This window comes from Anopheles nili, chromosome 2 (assembly GCF_943737925.1).
Source record: "Anopheles nili chromosome 2, idAnoNiliSN_F5_01, whole genome shotgun sequence".
NCBI classification, from domain to species: domain Eukaryota; kingdom Metazoa; phylum Arthropoda; class Insecta; order Diptera; family Culicidae; genus Anopheles; species Anopheles nili.
The window spans coordinates 38,115,576-38,133,323 of NC_071291.1; the positions used below are offsets into that span (position 1 = coordinate 38,115,576).

Below are 17,748 nucleotides of genomic sequence, written 5' to 3' on the forward strand. Positions count from 1 at the left end.
AAGTCCCGAGACGAACTTTGCTTGTTGGCAATACCAGCGAATAGCAGCAGCTTCAAGGCTCATTACATATTCGATTTCAGAGCATACCCCAACTGTCAAAGGACAGCTAGACGCGGTGCTCGCTAAACTCCAAACTGAGCCGCGGCTCACAAACTCGACAACACAACGAAACAAATAACTTGTACAACCAATCAACCGCTTTTCCGGCGTTTGCCAATTCACGCACGACGAATGGGGAGGTTTTTGTACACGAATTTCAGCAACGCGTCGGCCGCTTTCGATGCTACGCGTTGTAAATAATCTCTCGCACCTCGGCTATCTGAATCTTGCGCTACGCTTGTCAACGTCACTATGACAATGCTACTTAAGTGGGCAGCTATGTCATGAAAGAAGCCGACATATAACATTTTACAAAATGCCAAATTTAAAACAAGTTACTTATTTTTGGATGTTTTTCAGTGCTTATGGCTATACGACTATTACATTCCTCGCCAAAGGCATCATTAAACATCAAAAATATTTATTTTATGCCTAGCCACGCAATGATTCGGTACAATAGCCCGAGGAAGCGTATGCTTTCGAACCAGCTGTTGCGACGTCTAACGTAAAAGCTATATAAAATATGAGTTAGACCACATACTAAAGCTTTGAGAATGAGTTCAACCGTATACCGTAATATCATGTTACCACATAGAGAAGGCGTAGATGCGTCAAAAAATGGGCAATCGGCGTCGGTCTGGATAAATGATTGCGGCAGCGGTTTCTTCTACGGAATATGATCTTCTTGTTTCAAACTGCTCACAACACGTGATTGTGCCTTCCGCTAAAACCGAACGGGTCAAACGACAGTGTGAAGCTGTTGTCAACAGAGTTTGGGGAAAATGCAAATTCATTGAAGAATTTTAGGATTGGCCACGCGAAACACGTGCGGCACCATGTCAGCAAGCGTTCTAAAGAGCTCCTCCGATATATCGTGCGGCAGTAGAAGCTGCAAAGTATTCAGTTCTGCTCCACCCCAGCTCGCCGATTCTATCATGAATCCTTTGGCACATTTAAATACTAATTCTGCCCTGCGTATACACCAACTAACCGTCATATCCTGTGGCGTGTAAGAAAGCCAAAAAAAAGAAAACAGCTGATGTTGAGTATTGCACCACGTGGAGATAACTTATGCTGCTCTTACCTCGGACATTTCATGTCTTAACAAAGCTGGAATGGTCAGTGTGGTGATGTCATGTCTGCTGGAGATTTTCAATATGTTGCGCAAACCGAGTATCACAGGATGACGCGAATTTATCTCACTCGGGCTTTGGAATGTTTCATCCGATATCAGGTGGAAGATGACGTGCGAGTGAGAGAGGTTAGAATGGCGCGTGATGAACGCATCGCCTGGTTTTACCGTCGGGATGCGATCCGGTCGCCTTCCAGCGGCTAGGCTTTGTGCCCCGCTCTCTTCAGAGGCATTGCTTTGCTGTAGGTTCCGCAAATCTTCCTGAATCTTCTCGATCTGGCGATCGATCTGATCGAAATGAAATTCGGTCGACATGTTGGCGTTGCGTCGTATTTCACGATCGGGAGTCACGGTACCAGCGGGCGTGAGCACCACAATACCGCAAAGCGAGCTGGAATAGAGTCCCAAAGCAACGTTCGGACCGCCGAATGAATTCTCGCCATACAGCGGACTGCACAGGTCAGACACGCGCGCACTAAGAATCCGTATGTTGTGCATGTGCTTAAGCTGCGATCCTAGATGGATGGTAAAGCTCTCCTCCATGGAGGGAGCCTGGGTGGAAATCATCGACCACCGGTTTCCGATCTGCGTCGGGCTTTCGGAGTGACCGAGAAAGCTATCGTCTACGTGCTTCATCACCCAATTGCGGTATTCCTGTTTCTGATGTCCGCGAGTCGATTCTAGCTCCGATTCGCACTGTTTGCGGATCATGTTTTGCATGCCGTATTGCTTCGCCAGCATGTGGTTAATGTTTTCCGGCGTAATCGATATGTCGAGCAATTTTAATTTCGACTCTATCTCCTCGTGGTGCAGCGTATTCATCGTGTTAATTTGCTGCGTCATCTGTGTCGTGAGGCTCGCGATCGTCCGGGCATAATCGCGCTCCTTTTCAAGTATGTCCGGCAGCAAGTTCGAGTGCACCAGCTGGTGGTAGCTTTGGGCGAATATTTCCTCGTCCGTAGGGCCGACGCGATCCGCAAACTGAAGGACCTCGTCGCGGTACAGCTTCTCCGTATCCAGTGCCAGCGTGTCCACATCCGGGGTCCCGTTGCGGAACTTTTCCAGCAACAGCTCATCGCGATCATCGTAGAACGTCTGATTTTCACGCCTGATGAAGGTTTTCAGTTCCGGCAACAGTTTCTCATGCGCCTTCAGATGTTTCATGATCGGATCCATCCGTACCGCCACAATATGGTGACACAGCTCCTCCACGCATCCTTTGTAGGGGATTTCGATGGCGTGCACCAGCTTGGCCGGTTTATCGTCGACGTTCGTGTACTCGTAATGAAAGTCGACCACTTTTGTTGGTTCTAGCTCCATTCTGATGTTGCTACTGCTTACGAGATTATTGCACTATTGACTGCCCATAAATTATTGCATCAAAACAAACCCTGTGGCCGTGTGACGTTTCGCCGTGAGGGTTGTGTGCGCATGCCAACGAGCTTATCAATTTGAGGGTTGAACGTTGTGCTTTCATGGAACACACGATAGTCAGTCATTCAAAATTGCATCAACCTAAAATTAGTCTCAAATGTTACTATTATTTACTAGCATACTCATAAAGCACACTTCTCTCACAAGTTTGCTTCACTGGCCCCCGAGATCACGTCATTTCTATCAACATTGCTTGCACGACGGTTCGTTATCGCCCCACGTGCATGTGTTGGAGTTCGTTTGTTGATCAAACTCTCTCTCGCATTCCGTTGCATGGGTTATTTTTGCCGGTACGCGCGCCTTGAGAGAAGGGGTCAGAACTGAGAACATGCTTTTATGCTCCGCGAAATTTCTCGCCAATGTTGTACACAGCCCTGTCCGGCCCCAACCGTGAAAGACCGGCCCGGAATCCGAGTGTAAGGGGTATGGTGCTTACACGCTTACATGTGGTCGTATTGGAGCAAGCCGCCTTGCATGTTGGAGCGGTACGTAAAGTTACACAATTGGTGAAAGGAGGTGGTGGAACAGCACGGAAACGACGCAATCTCATCCATTCGTCTCGTCATTCTATTGTAGTGCACGTTCGAGTGAACAGGTGCCCTCCCCCAGTGCTTCCAGCAGGCGTTAATTGAGAGCAAGTATCGGGAAAGTTAGCCCAACCGAGCAACGCGCAACCATGAGCTTTTTCGCATCCGTCGAATTGGGACCCCCCGTGGAAGTGTTTGCCCTGAATAAGGCTTGCATCGAAGACCCCAATCCTAACAAGGTTAACCTTGGCGTTGGAGGTAAGTGTTTTTAGGCCCTAGGTAGCCCTAGGTAGGCCCCCTCCCAGTGCATCGTCATTATCATTCGTTTTGTGTATGCCGTTGGTAAGCTGCCAAGGTCAACCGAGGTCATGCAATTTTTTTGCAAAAATAAGCAAAGTGTCTAATTTTATGAGCCGCGAACGCTGGCCGCGCGCTATTTTTTGTTGCGTGAGTAGTTCTTACGCAAACACCACTCTGGTGCACGGAAATATGATATCTCAAGAGTGGGATGGTACACGATCGACCGGCATATAAGTATCTCGAACCTCCGGGTTGTGCACCAATTGCCAATCAACGGAACAACCAGAATCGTTATCGGTGGTTAGGCAATCTGCTGTCAATCTGCCACCAAGGAGTACTCTCCGATTATTGTTTCCATGCTGCCGCCCCCTGATAATGCTCCTGTGTTTGCTTTCAGCTTACCGCACGAACGAAGGAAAGCCATGGATCCTGCCGGTGGTGAAAAAGGCTGAGGCGGCTATCATCGCGGATGGATCGCTGAACCACGAATATCTACCAGTTCTCGGAATGGACAACATTACGAACGCCGCCACCACGCTTCTGTTGGGTGAAGATAATTGCGCACTTAAGGACAAGCGTGCCTTCGGTGTGCAGTGCCTTTCCGGCACCGGAGCACTGCGGCTTGGGGCCGAGTTTCTTGTGCGGATTCTCAACCGTACCACGTTCTACTACTCCGATCCGACGTGGGAAAATCATCACAAAGTTTTTACGTACGCCGGGTTCACGGAACCGCGCACGTACAGGTACTGGCACCAGGACACTCGTGCCATTGACTTCGCGGGCATGCTGGAGGACCTCGGCAATGCACCGGAGGGAGCCGTGGTGATTCTGCACGCTTGTGCCCACAACCCGACCGGCATCGATCCTACCGAGGATCAATGGAAGCAGATTGCGGACCTGTGCGAAAAGCGGAAGCTTTTCCCGTTCTTCGACTCGGCTTACCAGGGCTTCGCCAGCGGCGACCCGAACAAGGACGCCTTCGCCGTTCGGTACTTCGTCAGCCGTGGATTTGAGCTGTTCTGTTCGCAAAGCTTCGCCAAAAACTTTGGCCTCTACAGTAAGCGCCGGGTTTTGGAGAGTTTTTGGACATTCCCATTTGATGTATCTATTTTGAAATGCCTTCTCTTCATACACGTATCACTTTCAGACGAGCGTATCGGAAATTTGACGGTGGTCCAAAAGGATCCTAGCACTAGCGCCGCGGTCGCTTCGCAGCTTACGCTGTTGGTTCGTGGTATGTACTCGAACCCACCGGCATTTGGTAGCCGGATCGTGAGCCGCGTACTGACCGATAAGGATCTCCGCAACGAGTGGATGGAGTGCATCAAGACTATGAGCTCGCGAATCATTACAATGCGGAAGGCCCTTTACGATGAGCTCATCGCCCTCAAGACTCCGGGTACATGGGAACACATTACCAATCAAATTGGTATGTTCTCGTACACGGGTCTCAATGGTAAGCCAGCGATTGTTTCCACTCGTACAGTTTCACGCTTAAGAGCATGCTAATTGGTTTCATATTACACCCGCAGAGAAACAAGTACAAATTTTAATAAAGGAGTTTAGCATCTACTTGCTGAAAACGGGACGTATCAGCATGTGCGGACTAAACGAGGGCAATGTGGCGTACGTTGCGAAGGCCATCCATGCAGCGGTCACCAGGGAATAGTACCCACTCGACGACAGCAGCACAGGGGATGAAAGATAGCTCTGTGGGAACCAACAAACATCACCAAGCTACACCGAAGAGCTGATATAATCAACGAACAGTCAGTCCTCTTTTCCCTTAACGATCAATCTCACACCAGAGACATGCACCACGATAAGCCTTAAGATTTTGCATTTGCTGTTTTTTTTTGCATTTTGAAATTTGCCTTGATTGATAACCAGCCACAAGGTTAGACTTTGGTCTGCAAACAAGAGATGATAAAGTCAAGGGCCTTGAAAACCACTTACACTTATGTGGCTACGAACGAAAGAACATAACGCTTAAAACCTGCATCATGCGGCGACACAGTACAATACATTTGATAGAACACCACACCTTACACACGGGTCCTAAATGGTAATCGGTAGCCGAGTTATGAGCCGTTGTAGGTATAATTGTTTTGTAGGGAGTGTGGTTTTTTCTGTAATTTTGGTAAATGAAGTTTCATAACTGTTGTAGTTCATTTTAATCTGTCTTAAAGGTAGTGCAATATTTGGAGCCCGTGCAATGTATTAAGACGAAGGCATTTCAACTATGCTCACAATGGAACAATAAATATATGCTGTATTACAAAAAACGGAACATTCTACTACATATTTTTTTTGAAAAATGTCACTGTCAAATATCCGGCAACTGTAAGCATGAAAAAATCCACCTAACCGAAGCTCATTTGGTTTGCATTTTATTTTAGCTTCAATTTTGGTTTCAATTTCTTGTGTACTTGAAAATTTTTTAACTGCAATCTGTTGCATGAATGTGCAAAATCGCTCTATACTTCTAGTATTTCTGAATTAGTAAGTATATGAGAAAGTGTAGCTGCTGCAAAACTGCCGATTGCATACTGTGTAGCTGGAAAAAGTGTGCTGCTATTACTTGCTGTTTTCAAGCACTTACGGACCGTTACACCGCAATTCCAAGAGGAAATATGAAGCGCGTTTTGTTACAAAAATGTCTTATGGAAATATTACATATCAGTTTTCTCGTAGCATCATCGAATTTTCAGCTGCAAACGAGAAACCGAAAAGTAGCCGCCGTTATGTTGTCATTGAAATATTAGCAATATTATCGCAAAAGTCAACACTTTATCACCTGGCCGTCTATCTGTTTGCTTACATTCGCACTTCGTAAAGCTGCCAATTCTGTCGTCAGTAATTTCATTTTCTATCTATTGAATCGAAATTTCATACCCTGGGTGTAAACCTGCCAAAAACCTCTTTATCATTGCTACCTGCCACCCTTCCTCAGCATCATTACTATCAATCACATACAAGTGTTTCCGTTCAGCCTGCATTTACAGCTCAAGGAGGAGCCAGTACGTGGTAAATTGCGTTTTCGGTGCACCTGTGGATCATACTGATGACATAGCATCGTAAGGACACAGATAGAAATGTGGTTTATATGATTTGACAAATCTTACAATTATTATTGCTACTGCCGCTGCTGTTGTTGTTGGCTCTCTTGTATCCTTCGCAAATAAGAGCGTTGCTGATATTTTCTGTGTGGGTATACGTTTTGTGAAAATCCTTTTCCTCCTAGCTCTAACAAATTGTATCGACTCTATCGATAAAAATACGCACACAAAGTAAGCTGCCTTTTTCGAGCCACAGCACATCCTCAAATGCATGATCGGAGAGTAAAAGGAAAATAAACGAGCAGTAACGACTTATGCTGCCCACCATCTTTACCATTAGATATTCGATCGTTCCGTTAGTCAATAACCTATCCTTAAACGTGTGAACTGTGTAACAAAACTCAATACGTTAATGAAGCGTGAGTGTGTCGAAACAAACAAGAATGGTAAAAAGGACAATGTAATCATATTAATAAAATAGTAACAGAATAATACCTTAAAATGGTACACTTATCATAATGGACGCTTTTCTGTGTTGTGTATGTATTTATGCATTTCTGCAATACCGCTTCTCCTTCCTGACGCCTCCTGTTTTTGATTCAATCTCGAGTCAAATGTTTCGAATCCTAACTACCAATGATTCAATGTTAGTCATGTTAATAAATAAATATATAAATGTCTGTATATGCATCTGCTACACGTTCTTTGCATCATATCTCTGCTTGCACTCCACCCTTGCCTTACCCAATGGTTTATCTATCTAGAACGTGTTAAAGCTAAGTGTTTTGTTGCTGTTTTCCAACCAACCCCGCTTTGCATTTAGGATCGGGAATTCCTTTCCACGCAAAAATGATCACAACAAAAGTGGAATTAGGTGTATAAATTAGCCCGTGACAACCGTTGGCTACTGTTAATTTGCTTATCTTGTTGTCTTTACTTTCCACAAAAGCAAGCCGTTATTCTGGCCACTACAGTCACATCGTACCGTTGTCGAATGCTAGGTACCACCCGATCGCTTGCTATCCTTTCAGCTTTTCCGCCAATATTCTTACACATATTGCTAGCCTTTAAGTGGTTACTGTTGCTATTGCTCGCTAGAAAAGTAACTGTCGTGGTTGAACCGTCCGTTCGTGGTGGTTGATCCATGAATAATTCGATTGCGGTAGCCCGGAGCTACCACCAATCTCATTTCAGCCTCCGCCCAGGCAGAGTGGGACTTTCCGGTGGCGTGCCACCACCGACGCCGGGTACGTTCATACCCGTGTTTGCTCCTGCTCCGTAGGCCACCGCAGTAGACGCCTGACCGCTGCTGGCAGGGGCGTGTTGACCGGGTTTGCCCTTCGGTGCTGCTTTGAACGGGTGGTGCAACTTACGTAGGGGCCTCGGGGACGGTTGATCTAGCGACACGGAGGCAAGCGTTTGCTGTGTCACCTCACGGGCCGTGGCTACCATTTCCGGATGGTGTATCCATGCTGCAAAACATGCGAGCGGCGATCAAGAGGTGCGTGCAGTTAATTCCAGGCGACTCATCTCAGGTTCGCAAGGAATACCTACTTTTCGATGGGACTCGACTGTGATGATCGATTAAAGCTGCCGCCAGTGGTGCCGGAGCATTCGTACCAGCCGCGATCGATGTGCCACCAAGTCCTCCCGGTCCACCAGCACCTGGTTTGGTGCTTTGGGGCGCGATCGGACTAAAAATTCGAGCAGTAAATTCCTCAAACGTGCTGTTTTCCCTATGACGCAACGCGACGGTATCGATGGATCGGTTTCGCTCTTCATAACTGCAGGAAGTAAACGATACAAATTAAAACCAAAACCTATTTTCCGCCAAAAGCTGCATTTTGGTGAGCGGACTTCTCGGTACTTACTACTGCTGGTACAGCGACAACGAGCTTCGCTTAGCTCTGCTTGCATTTATCGCCGAAGCGCGCACCAGGCTGGCCAGACAGGCACCTCCCACAACCATCTCGTCCGACAGTGGGCCGAACCACGGTACATCTGGTTTTTTATTCACTGTCACCCGGAACAAGCCGCTCTTCAGCGGATAGATAACGATCAGGACGTCACAAAACTCGGTCGGCAGAATGTCCCGTCGGTAGTCGCGGTTGTGTTCGCTCCAGACGATGTGCACCTCGTCGTTGCCCAGGTGGCGCGTTTTGTTCAATATTGCCTCCGGTGTGTCGGATGGCATGCGGGTTGATACGTGATAAATGACCTCAAGGAACGGGGTCGCGTAGTAGGGTGCCGTCTGGCCGCAGCCCTGCCGCGGAAGACCCCCCAGGAATCCTATATGTGATTCCAGTTCCACCTCCCACCCGAGTGCGGATACGAACATCTCATAAGTACTGCTGCCACACGCATTGCGCAAAATGCTGCCCTTATCTTCTTGCCCATTGGCAACATAGATCACAGCCATCTTGTGCGTTTCGCGGCATTTTTGGTTGTCAAGATTGCGCAGTTCGCGCAGCAATTTATCTGTGCGCTGCAACAGGTGCGTCCGCTTCCGACGCTCCCATCCTGCGAGTCCAAGCTGGTTAAACAGGATGCGTCCGAGCTGGAATGGTTTCATAGCCGCGTCGTTCCGTTCAAGCTGTTGCTGCTGTTGCTGTCGCAAAGCGGTTGCTGCTCGAGTGATGGTACTCGTGCCAGATTCATCCGAATACGATAGGCCAGTCGAGTAGCTACCGTAACCGCTGCTGTTGACGATGGTTGGGAACGAGGTGTTTCCACTCGATGACGACCGCTCCACGCAAGGTTGTCCCGCCGTTGACGCATTTTGACGAGCCACTGCCTCGGCCTCGATAGTACGCTGGTTCAGTATGATGGAAATGGTTTGCCCTTCCAAAGCGGCACCAAGAGGACTTGGACCAGCCGTGTTGAGCGGCACTTCCGAACTGTCCAAACACTCCGGGCTGGTATAACCGATGTATTGCAGAAGCTGTAATAAAAAGCACAAATCAAACCACCATACTCATTTTATTCTGATCTCGTCCTTATAAAAAAATATAAAATATAAAAAAAGTATAAAAAAGGAATAGAAAATGTGGTAGGTACTTACATCGTCCAATTGGTCCAAATCAGGTGCTAAATCCTTCGCAACTGGCAGCTGATGCACCGGCCGGTGCCGTAACGTATGTCGTGGACCATGCGTCACCGGAAGGCCAATGGCGGTAGACATCAATGGATCGATCGAGGCACTTCCGCTGGCAAAATGTCTTGCCGGCACGGTGCCACCGGGCAATTGACCGGCCGCAGGTACGGTGGAATATGCGTAGTGTCGCGAAACTGGTGCGGCATTTTGGAATGTTGTGTTTCGTTCGAGCTCGGCCGCTGGAGGCGAAGGTGGTCCGTTCGCACCTGACGGTTCCTGGTACAGTATCGACGCGTCCCAGCACGCTTTACCGTTTAAATCACGAAGCAGCAAACGAACCTGTCGGCTTGCCGTCAGCAATCCCGCCGTTACACCGCCGCCTGGTAGCTTCAAAGCCGGCAGTTCAATGAAGCTTGCGACCAGCTCGGGACCAAGCATAAGCAGCTGCACGTTTGGAGAAGCCAGCACGTGTTCCATCGCGTCGACTCGACCACCCGCGATGGAGTTCTCTCGTTGTAGCGTTCCACCTGTGGTAGAACCGGTCGTAGCAGGTGTTGGAACCGTTGGAACCGTTGCCATCAAATCGTCCTGCTCATCCACCAGCGAGCTGAGCCGCGTTGCACCGATACCCATCGGGAAGTGTCCGAGATTGGTGATGAGATGCATTGCGACCGTTTTTGCGCACAGCCGGATCGCCGACTGACAGTTGGCAATCGATTCCGAGGTCTGGTATGCGCCGGCTTCACCGATTCCACCGTTGCTGCTCTCCCGCACGTCGTCCACCGTGATACACGAGTCAAAGTCTTCGTCGGTGGTGAACAGCTTGATGCGCTCTCCATTCTGCATTCCGGTGGCGATTTTGAACAGAATCCGAAAGACAACCAGTATAAGAGATTCCGCTGAGTCATGATGTTTCGGTTGCTGCAGCGTGCGCACGGAGAAAGACATGCACAGCTCCCCCAGTGTAAGCAGGAGCGACGTTAGGACGGTCTTGTCCGATTCCTTCGGGTGTGGCACGTTGTGGATGTCCAACGAGAGACACACCGTGTCGATAATCAGCTGAGGAAGGCGTTCGATTTGCTCGATCCTGGCTCCCTGCTCGGCGCAAAGTTTCAGCGTTTCCGAAGCCAGCCGGGCGATGGTGTGATGCTTGAACTGAAGCGCCTGTAAAATAACCTGGAAAGCCTCCCGTATGCGTGGATTCACGGCATAAGCCGGCAACTGCTCCCAGCCCGATCGGTTACCACCGTGATGGGGCTGTTCGCTGGAATGATGTGGAACTTTTTGCTTAAACGGACCCTCTCCGTCGGTGCTCTGATGTTGCTGCTGTTGTGGGTTGGGATTGGTAAGATTCTGTAGAATCCACTGGCCGAGTGAGGCGATCGCAATACAGCGTGCTTTAGCGGTCGGTTCGCGACGGGCACAACGCAGCACTACATTCAGCACGTGTTCCTGCAAATCGGGACATTCCATCAGATCGATATGTGGCTCGGAGGGCTGCAAAACCGGTCCCGGTAAAGATGTGCGCGGAAAGCAGAGAAGTGATCCAAGCAACCCAGCCACCTGTGCCCGGGGAGCGTGAGAACCCGTTTCAGAGGAAGTCAGCACGACGGTCGAGGCGTGTACCAAGTCGAGCAACAGCAGAGTATGACCGGGAAGCAGCAAACTCAGGAACCGTGGCCCACCGAGATAGCGCAAAGCGGTGTAAGCCATTGCGCGGTCTTCACCCGTAAGGGCTTGATGTAGGGCATGATAGAACAGTGGCAGCTGATTGTTTCCGAGGCTAGCACCACTTTGCACGATCGTGCACAGTAGTTGCATGGCGTACAGTTTGCCTTGGGCGTATTGAGCATCGAGGGCAAGAGCGCCATAACACCACGGAGCCACCAACGCGATGGGAGGCACCAGATTCGTACCGTTTGTACCCGCTGTTGGCGTCGCAGTATGTCCACCTCCATCAAGGGCGATGCCCTGGTTCATCCGAATCTTTATCAGACTCTCCGTCATGCTAACCAGGTACTGGTAGACCTGCGCGTGCAGTTTCGGGTTGAGAATTTTGTTCACGTCCCCGAGCGCTCCCAGCATCCGACGCCACATTACGGCTGCTACATCCGGCAGCCATCCGCGGGCTGTGCCACCTGCAAGAATCGATCGGCGATCCGCGGTCATACCACCCATTGACGAGGTGGACCCTCCAAACGATTGTGGATCATCTTGCGTGTCGATGCTGGAACTATCCGCTGTCAATGCGTCCGCTATCTGCATTGGTGAATCCTTGATCGAGCCGCTCTCGATGCCACTCGACGCCGTCGGTGAAGGACTGCGTGATCCACCACCTTCACAGCTCGCTCCAGCTCGATGATGCTCATGGTAGCCATCCCCGTCTAGATGGTCCTTTTTTCCGGCATCACCGGGAGGTCGAACGGAATCTAGCGACAATGCCCGCCGAATGATACCACCGGCGGTTCCTTGCACCTCGCTGTCGATCGGAACCTCGGTACACTCGGAAAATGAAGCCATCTCAAGATTCTCACTGCTAATACTCAGGAATGTTGACGTGTTGGAAAGTAGCCGGGAAAAGGAGTGATCGGCGGGAAGGTGTTGCGGTTCCGCCGTTGCCCTCTGTTCACGCGTGTTGTTTCCCATTATCAAACCTAGCCCGGCATTGCGCAAACGGCGGCGAGTGCGTGACTTCCGGAACGTCGCTGAGATGAGGCTTCCTTCACTGTAGCTTCTGTTGAGCGACGGTGTTCCAGGGATGCTGCGGTTGCTAGTGATTCTTAACCCTCCCGACGTCGTCGTGCCGGTTAACGCTTGTGGACCGCCACTATTTGACCGGTCATCGTCCAGAGCAGCTTTACCCTGGCCACTCGCACCATTAAGTTGAGCATTCCCACCGGTTGTTACGCCATGCGGACCAGCAGATGCGCTAACGTTGCTACCATTGGTAAATGTTATATCATGCAATCCCGCACCGTGTCGATCAGCTGTGTTCGGTGCACCACCAGAGACTTCTCTGCCAGTCGCCCCAGAGCGACCGCTTTCGCTCGTCGTCCAGTTGGATGGTGTGCCTCGCTTGCGTTTTCCCTTCTGCTCGGCCAGCCGATCCAGGGGCAGATCGGACAAATTGATATTGTACACCTGCCGGGCGAGGACGCGTGTTAATGTTTGCATCGTTTTGTCCCATTCCACGATGAGTTCTTCCCGGTGTGTTAGCGAGGAAAGCACCTTAAGGAACTTGTCCCACAATCCCGCGTTGACCGGGACGTTCGTGTGCGCTCGGATCCACGTGACGATCAGCGTCTGGAAGATGGGCTGCGCCAACCGCCCACCGAGATTATTTTTCTTCGCATTCGGTGGCGAATTCTGGAGTATGACGGAGGTCACCTGCAGCAGGACGAGCAGCAGCTGCTCCCACGTTTTGCCTTCCATGCGCGTTTTCATGACCATCGTGCGATAGATGTTGAGCACGCGTTTACAGATGTCCGTCTGTTCATCCAACGGGGTTGCGTACCCATCCGCGTTCGTTTTCGACTGAAAGTGCAGGTTCAGGTGGGCCGTATTGACCATAAACACGTTCACCGCGTTTGTCACGAATACCTGCAGCACGTTCTGCAACCCCGCACGAATCGAACCATTCTCCTTGGTCATCATCATCGCACCGAGGTAGGAATCGGTTCGAAGTCTTTGGCTTCCGGGTCGTATGCTCCCAGTGACCGGAGCGGCGATTGTGTCTGTGGTGGTGGTGGTGGCCACCGTACCACCGGGAGATCCTGCTCCCAACGGTACTGGTTCCAGGTCGGGTTCTAGCAGGAACGGTGGCGGAGGAATACTGCTCATCCAATCGCGATAAACGGAGATAGCGATCCGCATAGCCTCGATCTGTGATTTGGAGGTGAACGCCATGAGAAATGCCTGCCGGTAGATCTCGTGCACAAAGTTGATCGTCTCTCGACTCGAGTACAGCACGTCCCGGACGAGCTGCGTCTGCGTGTAGCCCATGTGGCGTAGGTTGGATAGCAAGCTGGCGTGGTCCAGCGATCCGCCACCAGCAGCGGCACCTGGTTCGTCCTCGATCGAGAGGAGCTGCTCTAGCTTGCTGTTCACGTGCCGCTCATGCGTGTACTTTGCGATCCAGATTATGAGCACGACCACGCACGAACTCATCACCTCTTCTCTCTTTGAAACGTTCCGGATGACGGGCAGGTCAAGTTTCGGCTCGTAGACGGACGTACTGTAGTCAAACGACGGACAGAACACGGGCAGGTACTGTTCACGGAATTTCGTCAGCAGGAAGTTGAACGTCCGGATGTGGCGCTGGGGACTGTTGTCGCGCCATTTGAGACATCCGCAGGATTGCACCATGCAGTCCAGCAAAATTTCAAGCCCATCCCGCGGATCTGGTGCCGCCGTACGTTCGCTCGAGCTGGGCGGAATGAGGGGTTGAATTTCGGGTGACTTTACCGGATGCGTCGCAGTGGTATCGTGGAACACGGATCCACCCAATTCACCTTTTAAGTTCGGGTGATTGAGCAGATCCGTCGTTATAAATTCACTGTCGGATGGACCAGAACCAGGATGGGAGTTTTTGCCACGTTGTGGCACTGTTAATCCCGGCACGAGTTCCGTGAACATTCCGTGGACGAAGGGCGGTGCATTATCACCGAGTGCTTGGTACCAGAGGAGAAAATACTTCACACCTTCACGGCGTAGCTTTACGCTGTTGCCATAGTGGAGCAACTTCGCCAGAATGCGACCAAGCGAATGACACTGCCATCGTCGTTGCACCAGTTCTGGTAGAAGGCAGAGTATTTTGCTCAGCAGCCATAATGATCCGTCCAGCTCCTCACGGTGTGTTTTGTGAACTGCGTAAAAAGGTAAATTAATTGCGAAAAAAACAGACAAGATATTAGAAAGCAGTATTATTAGCACGCAGTGTGTCAGTCAACGCACAAAAATTGTCTCATTGAAAATTAACGGAAAACGCTACAACCAACTTTAGAAAAATACACTAAACGAAACAAGAATAGCTCCTTGTCGATCTGCTGTCAGGTTAGGGTTTTCTATGGGATTCAGTTTTAGAAAATAAGCTGACAAAAACATATTATTTATAGCAGTGAATCATTACATTTTCATATTTTCATCCATCTTTACATCTAGCACTTCTCATATATTGTGTCAGCAGTATTGCCAACCACCTATACCTGCGATATGACACTATTTTTTCGTTCAAAAGAGTACATTTTACAGCAAAAATAAATGAATTCATCTTAATACACTGTAAAAAGTTGAGTTTGTCAAACCTTTTTGATTTACTTGAAGTAAATATTATCAAAAAAATAATAGTACTACCCTTATAACGCTAAGTGTAAAATCGTGAAACGGAATTGCGTTTGTTAGTCAGTCAGTCAGAAATTTTAAGACAGCACATAACAAAAATCATTGAACCATTGATACAGGATGCTTTTACGAAACAATGTAGACAAAACATTCGAACGATGAAAGAAGGACATATTAGGCATTCTCAAAGGATCTGTAACAAAGCAATATTTATTATAGCGCAACAAGTAGAGCAATACGAGCCATGCAATTATTCATGCCAAAGTAGCGTAAACAACTGGTCAATAAAGTCAATTCACCAAAACTTGGAAGCTGTTCCTACACGCTCATTCACTCACTTACCGATGTGAAAGGAAAGCTCTGGTATGTACAAAATATGTATTGTAAAATAGATATATTTTACAATTTCGGCCAGCGTACCGGTTAAGAATAATTTTCAATAGTGATCAGTATTGCGTAATGCGTATAATAGTGTTCAGAGTAAGTACATGAGTGCATACGTGCGTTGTTGCATTCAAACATACGATGAGCACCACAGCATAGAAGTTGATGGAGAATAAAGTGGAAATAGAAGATGGACAAACATGTAAAAGAAGAAACGCTGTATTATTCTAGGGAACATCCCCAAAATGATGATCGCGTGACGCGATTGAAACACATTTGTGAAATTGTCATGGGATCGTTTTGGGTCGGTTTAAACATTTAATGCAAATATTGTGCTACAATTAAGAACCAAGACATTTAGAAATGTATGGAGGTGTGTTGAATGAAAGAAAAAGCGATCGATTGTGGCATTGGGAATCTCTTCCGCTTTATGGTCATGATCGGGCACTTACCACGTTGCTTCAGGTTCGCCTCTGCCTGGACGAACGTATCGTAGAGGATGTAGTAGACGTGGCTGTAGTTTGCTTCGAACAAATTTTTCGCCTCATCGCTGTCCACGTGTTCTGCAAAAGGCGAGAAAGAAAAGAGTTAGCAAAACAGGCGCGCTTCGAAATCTTAGTCGAATAGGTTTCATGACGATCGACACCCTCGCGACAGGTAGCTCGATTTGAGCTGAATACTAAACAGAGACCTCCCCGATTTGTGGCGCGTAGATGGGTAAAAAAACATCAATTTCATTGGGCGTTCCTTTGCACAACGCATCATCCCAGCGGCAGAAAAGGTACGGTTGGGTGCTTTCGACGGAACCGGGGGGCAAACGGTAGCGAGCATCGGGAATCGCAAGAATACAAGAATAACCCTCGGAACAATAGCGCTACTTTTCACATCAAACAACCAGTTCAGTGCGTCGCAGCAAACCATGAACTTGTAGTAAATGGATTGTTTACGTTTTTTATCCTCGCTCTCGCGGTTTTCGCGCTCTTTGCGCTCACGCACCCATCGCCTGCAGCTCGCACACACATATACACAATGGACGAATGCATCTCGCAACTGCAGCGGTTCGCTCTTTTCCCGTGCTCGCGTTTTCTGTTCACACGAAGAAGCAGACATGGATCCGCCTAAAGGGGCTCGTTCGCCCAACGCTGCCGCTGGCAGGTCTGCTCCGCTTAAACATAACAGTGAAGCGCACAAACGTACACACAAAACCACAGGCAGCGCACATTTCGTTCAGCATACCCCCACCTTCATTGAGGAGGGGGATTCGTAGCGCTGCAAACATGGAAATCTAATTGTTTGGCAACGTGTGCCCGATGGAGCAACGCCGCGGGTTGAGTTCGCTCAGGCCAGGAACGGGATGGTTTCGAATGTTCCACCCCCAATGTTCACCCTTCGAGGGTTGGCGATGGGACGAAGATCGAACACATCGCACACAGGTGTGATTCACGTCCACTTTTCCTGCGCCCCCTCGCGATCGCAACCTACTGACGTGTACGCCAACTGAATATGTAAATTAGCCACCGACATATTTCGTCGCCTGGTCTGCCCTCGGAACCCAGGAACCCGCGCGGTCAGCAATAGATTTGATCTTTCGCTCTATCCTACGTCGCTTACCGAGTATGGTTTTCAGGTGTCGCAAGCGGGCGGCCGAATCTTTCTTGCTGTCCTGTATTTTTTGGGTCGACTTTTTCAAATCGATATTGGCCTTTTTGGTGAACATGGTCACGTTGTTGTGAGCTTTGCTAAACCATCGAAACTACGCGAACAAACGGCAAACCGAAATTGTGGCCGTATTTACCAACAGGCCCGCTGGATTAACACATTTCAGTTTGCTAGTGGAGCGACCGAGAAAACAAAAACAAATCCTCCATGGTGAAGATGGATCACGGACAACATTCGCACCGTATGGCAGGACGCACACCTAGCACATTATTGAAGGGTGTTTAGTAGTCGAGCTCGCCTTTGCGTTTTGGGAGGGCTCGCGAAAGGTTAAACACCCGAAAACACTTAATCACGACTTGCACCTACAACCTACGTTATTGTGACCGTGTTGCCTTTTCCAAAAAATCCACTCCGTTTCTCCCTGCTGACTGAGCTACATCATCACTACCCGTCACAGTGCCGGTTTCGTTTCTTCTCCCTGTCGCGAAGGTGTGCCGCGTGTGAGTACTTTTCGATAGGCATCCAACGAACAGACAAGCATCTGCACAGTGGCCAGTTCGTTAGCACTTCGGCTTTCAAACCTTATTAAACTTAATTATTATGCGTCTTTATGTATGCTACGAATTATTAGTGTATTAAAATATTCATGCAACACTTTTTTTTGGTAATTTTTTGTCATAATTTTACAATAAAGGTTACTGTGTCATAAGCACTGAATGC

At 49.0% G+C, this 17,748-nt stretch overlaps 3 protein-coding genes across 3 annotated transcripts; 1 reads left to right on the forward strand and 2 right to left on the reverse strand.

Annotated features, from left to right (window-relative positions):
* Window positions 1-542: 542 nt before the first annotated feature.
* On the reverse strand, window positions 543-2,551 carry LOC128720264 (protein C12orf4 homolog). Its single transcript, XM_053813924.1, has 2 exons — window positions 1,184-2,551; window positions 543-1,099 (listed from the first exon to the last, which is right to left on the reverse strand). The coding sequence occupies exons 1-2, from the start codon at window positions 2,549-2,551 to the stop codon at window positions 890-892; spliced, it is 1,578 nt and encodes a 525-aa protein (XP_053669899.1). The 3' UTR covers window positions 543-889.
* Window positions 2,552-3,057: 506 nt separating this feature from the next.
* Window positions 3,058-5,928, forward strand: LOC128720818 (aspartate aminotransferase, cytoplasmic). Its single transcript, XM_053814515.1, has 5 exons — window positions 3,058-3,150; window positions 3,242-3,450; window positions 3,890-4,549; window positions 4,640-4,948; window positions 5,025-5,928. Exons 2-5 carry the CDS (start codon window positions 3,342-3,344, stop codon window positions 5,159-5,161), a joined length of 1,215 nt encoding a protein of 404 aa, XP_053670490.1. The 5' UTR covers window positions 3,058-3,150; window positions 3,242-3,341; the 3' UTR covers window positions 5,162-5,928.
* Window positions 5,929-7,736: 1,808 nt separating this feature from the next.
* Window positions 7,737-17,086, reverse strand: LOC128731897 (probable Rho GTPase-activating protein CG5521). Its single transcript, XM_053825052.1, has 7 exons — window positions 16,981-17,086; window positions 15,822-15,932; window positions 15,328-15,345; window positions 9,613-14,510; window positions 8,423-9,492; window positions 8,106-8,335; window positions 7,737-8,023 (listed from the first exon to the last, which is right to left on the reverse strand). The coding sequence occupies exons 1-7, from the start codon at window positions 17,084-17,086 to the stop codon at window positions 7,737-7,739; spliced, it is 6,720 nt and encodes a 2,239-aa protein (XP_053681027.1).
* Between the last annotated feature and the right edge of the window lie 662 nt (window positions 17,087-17,748).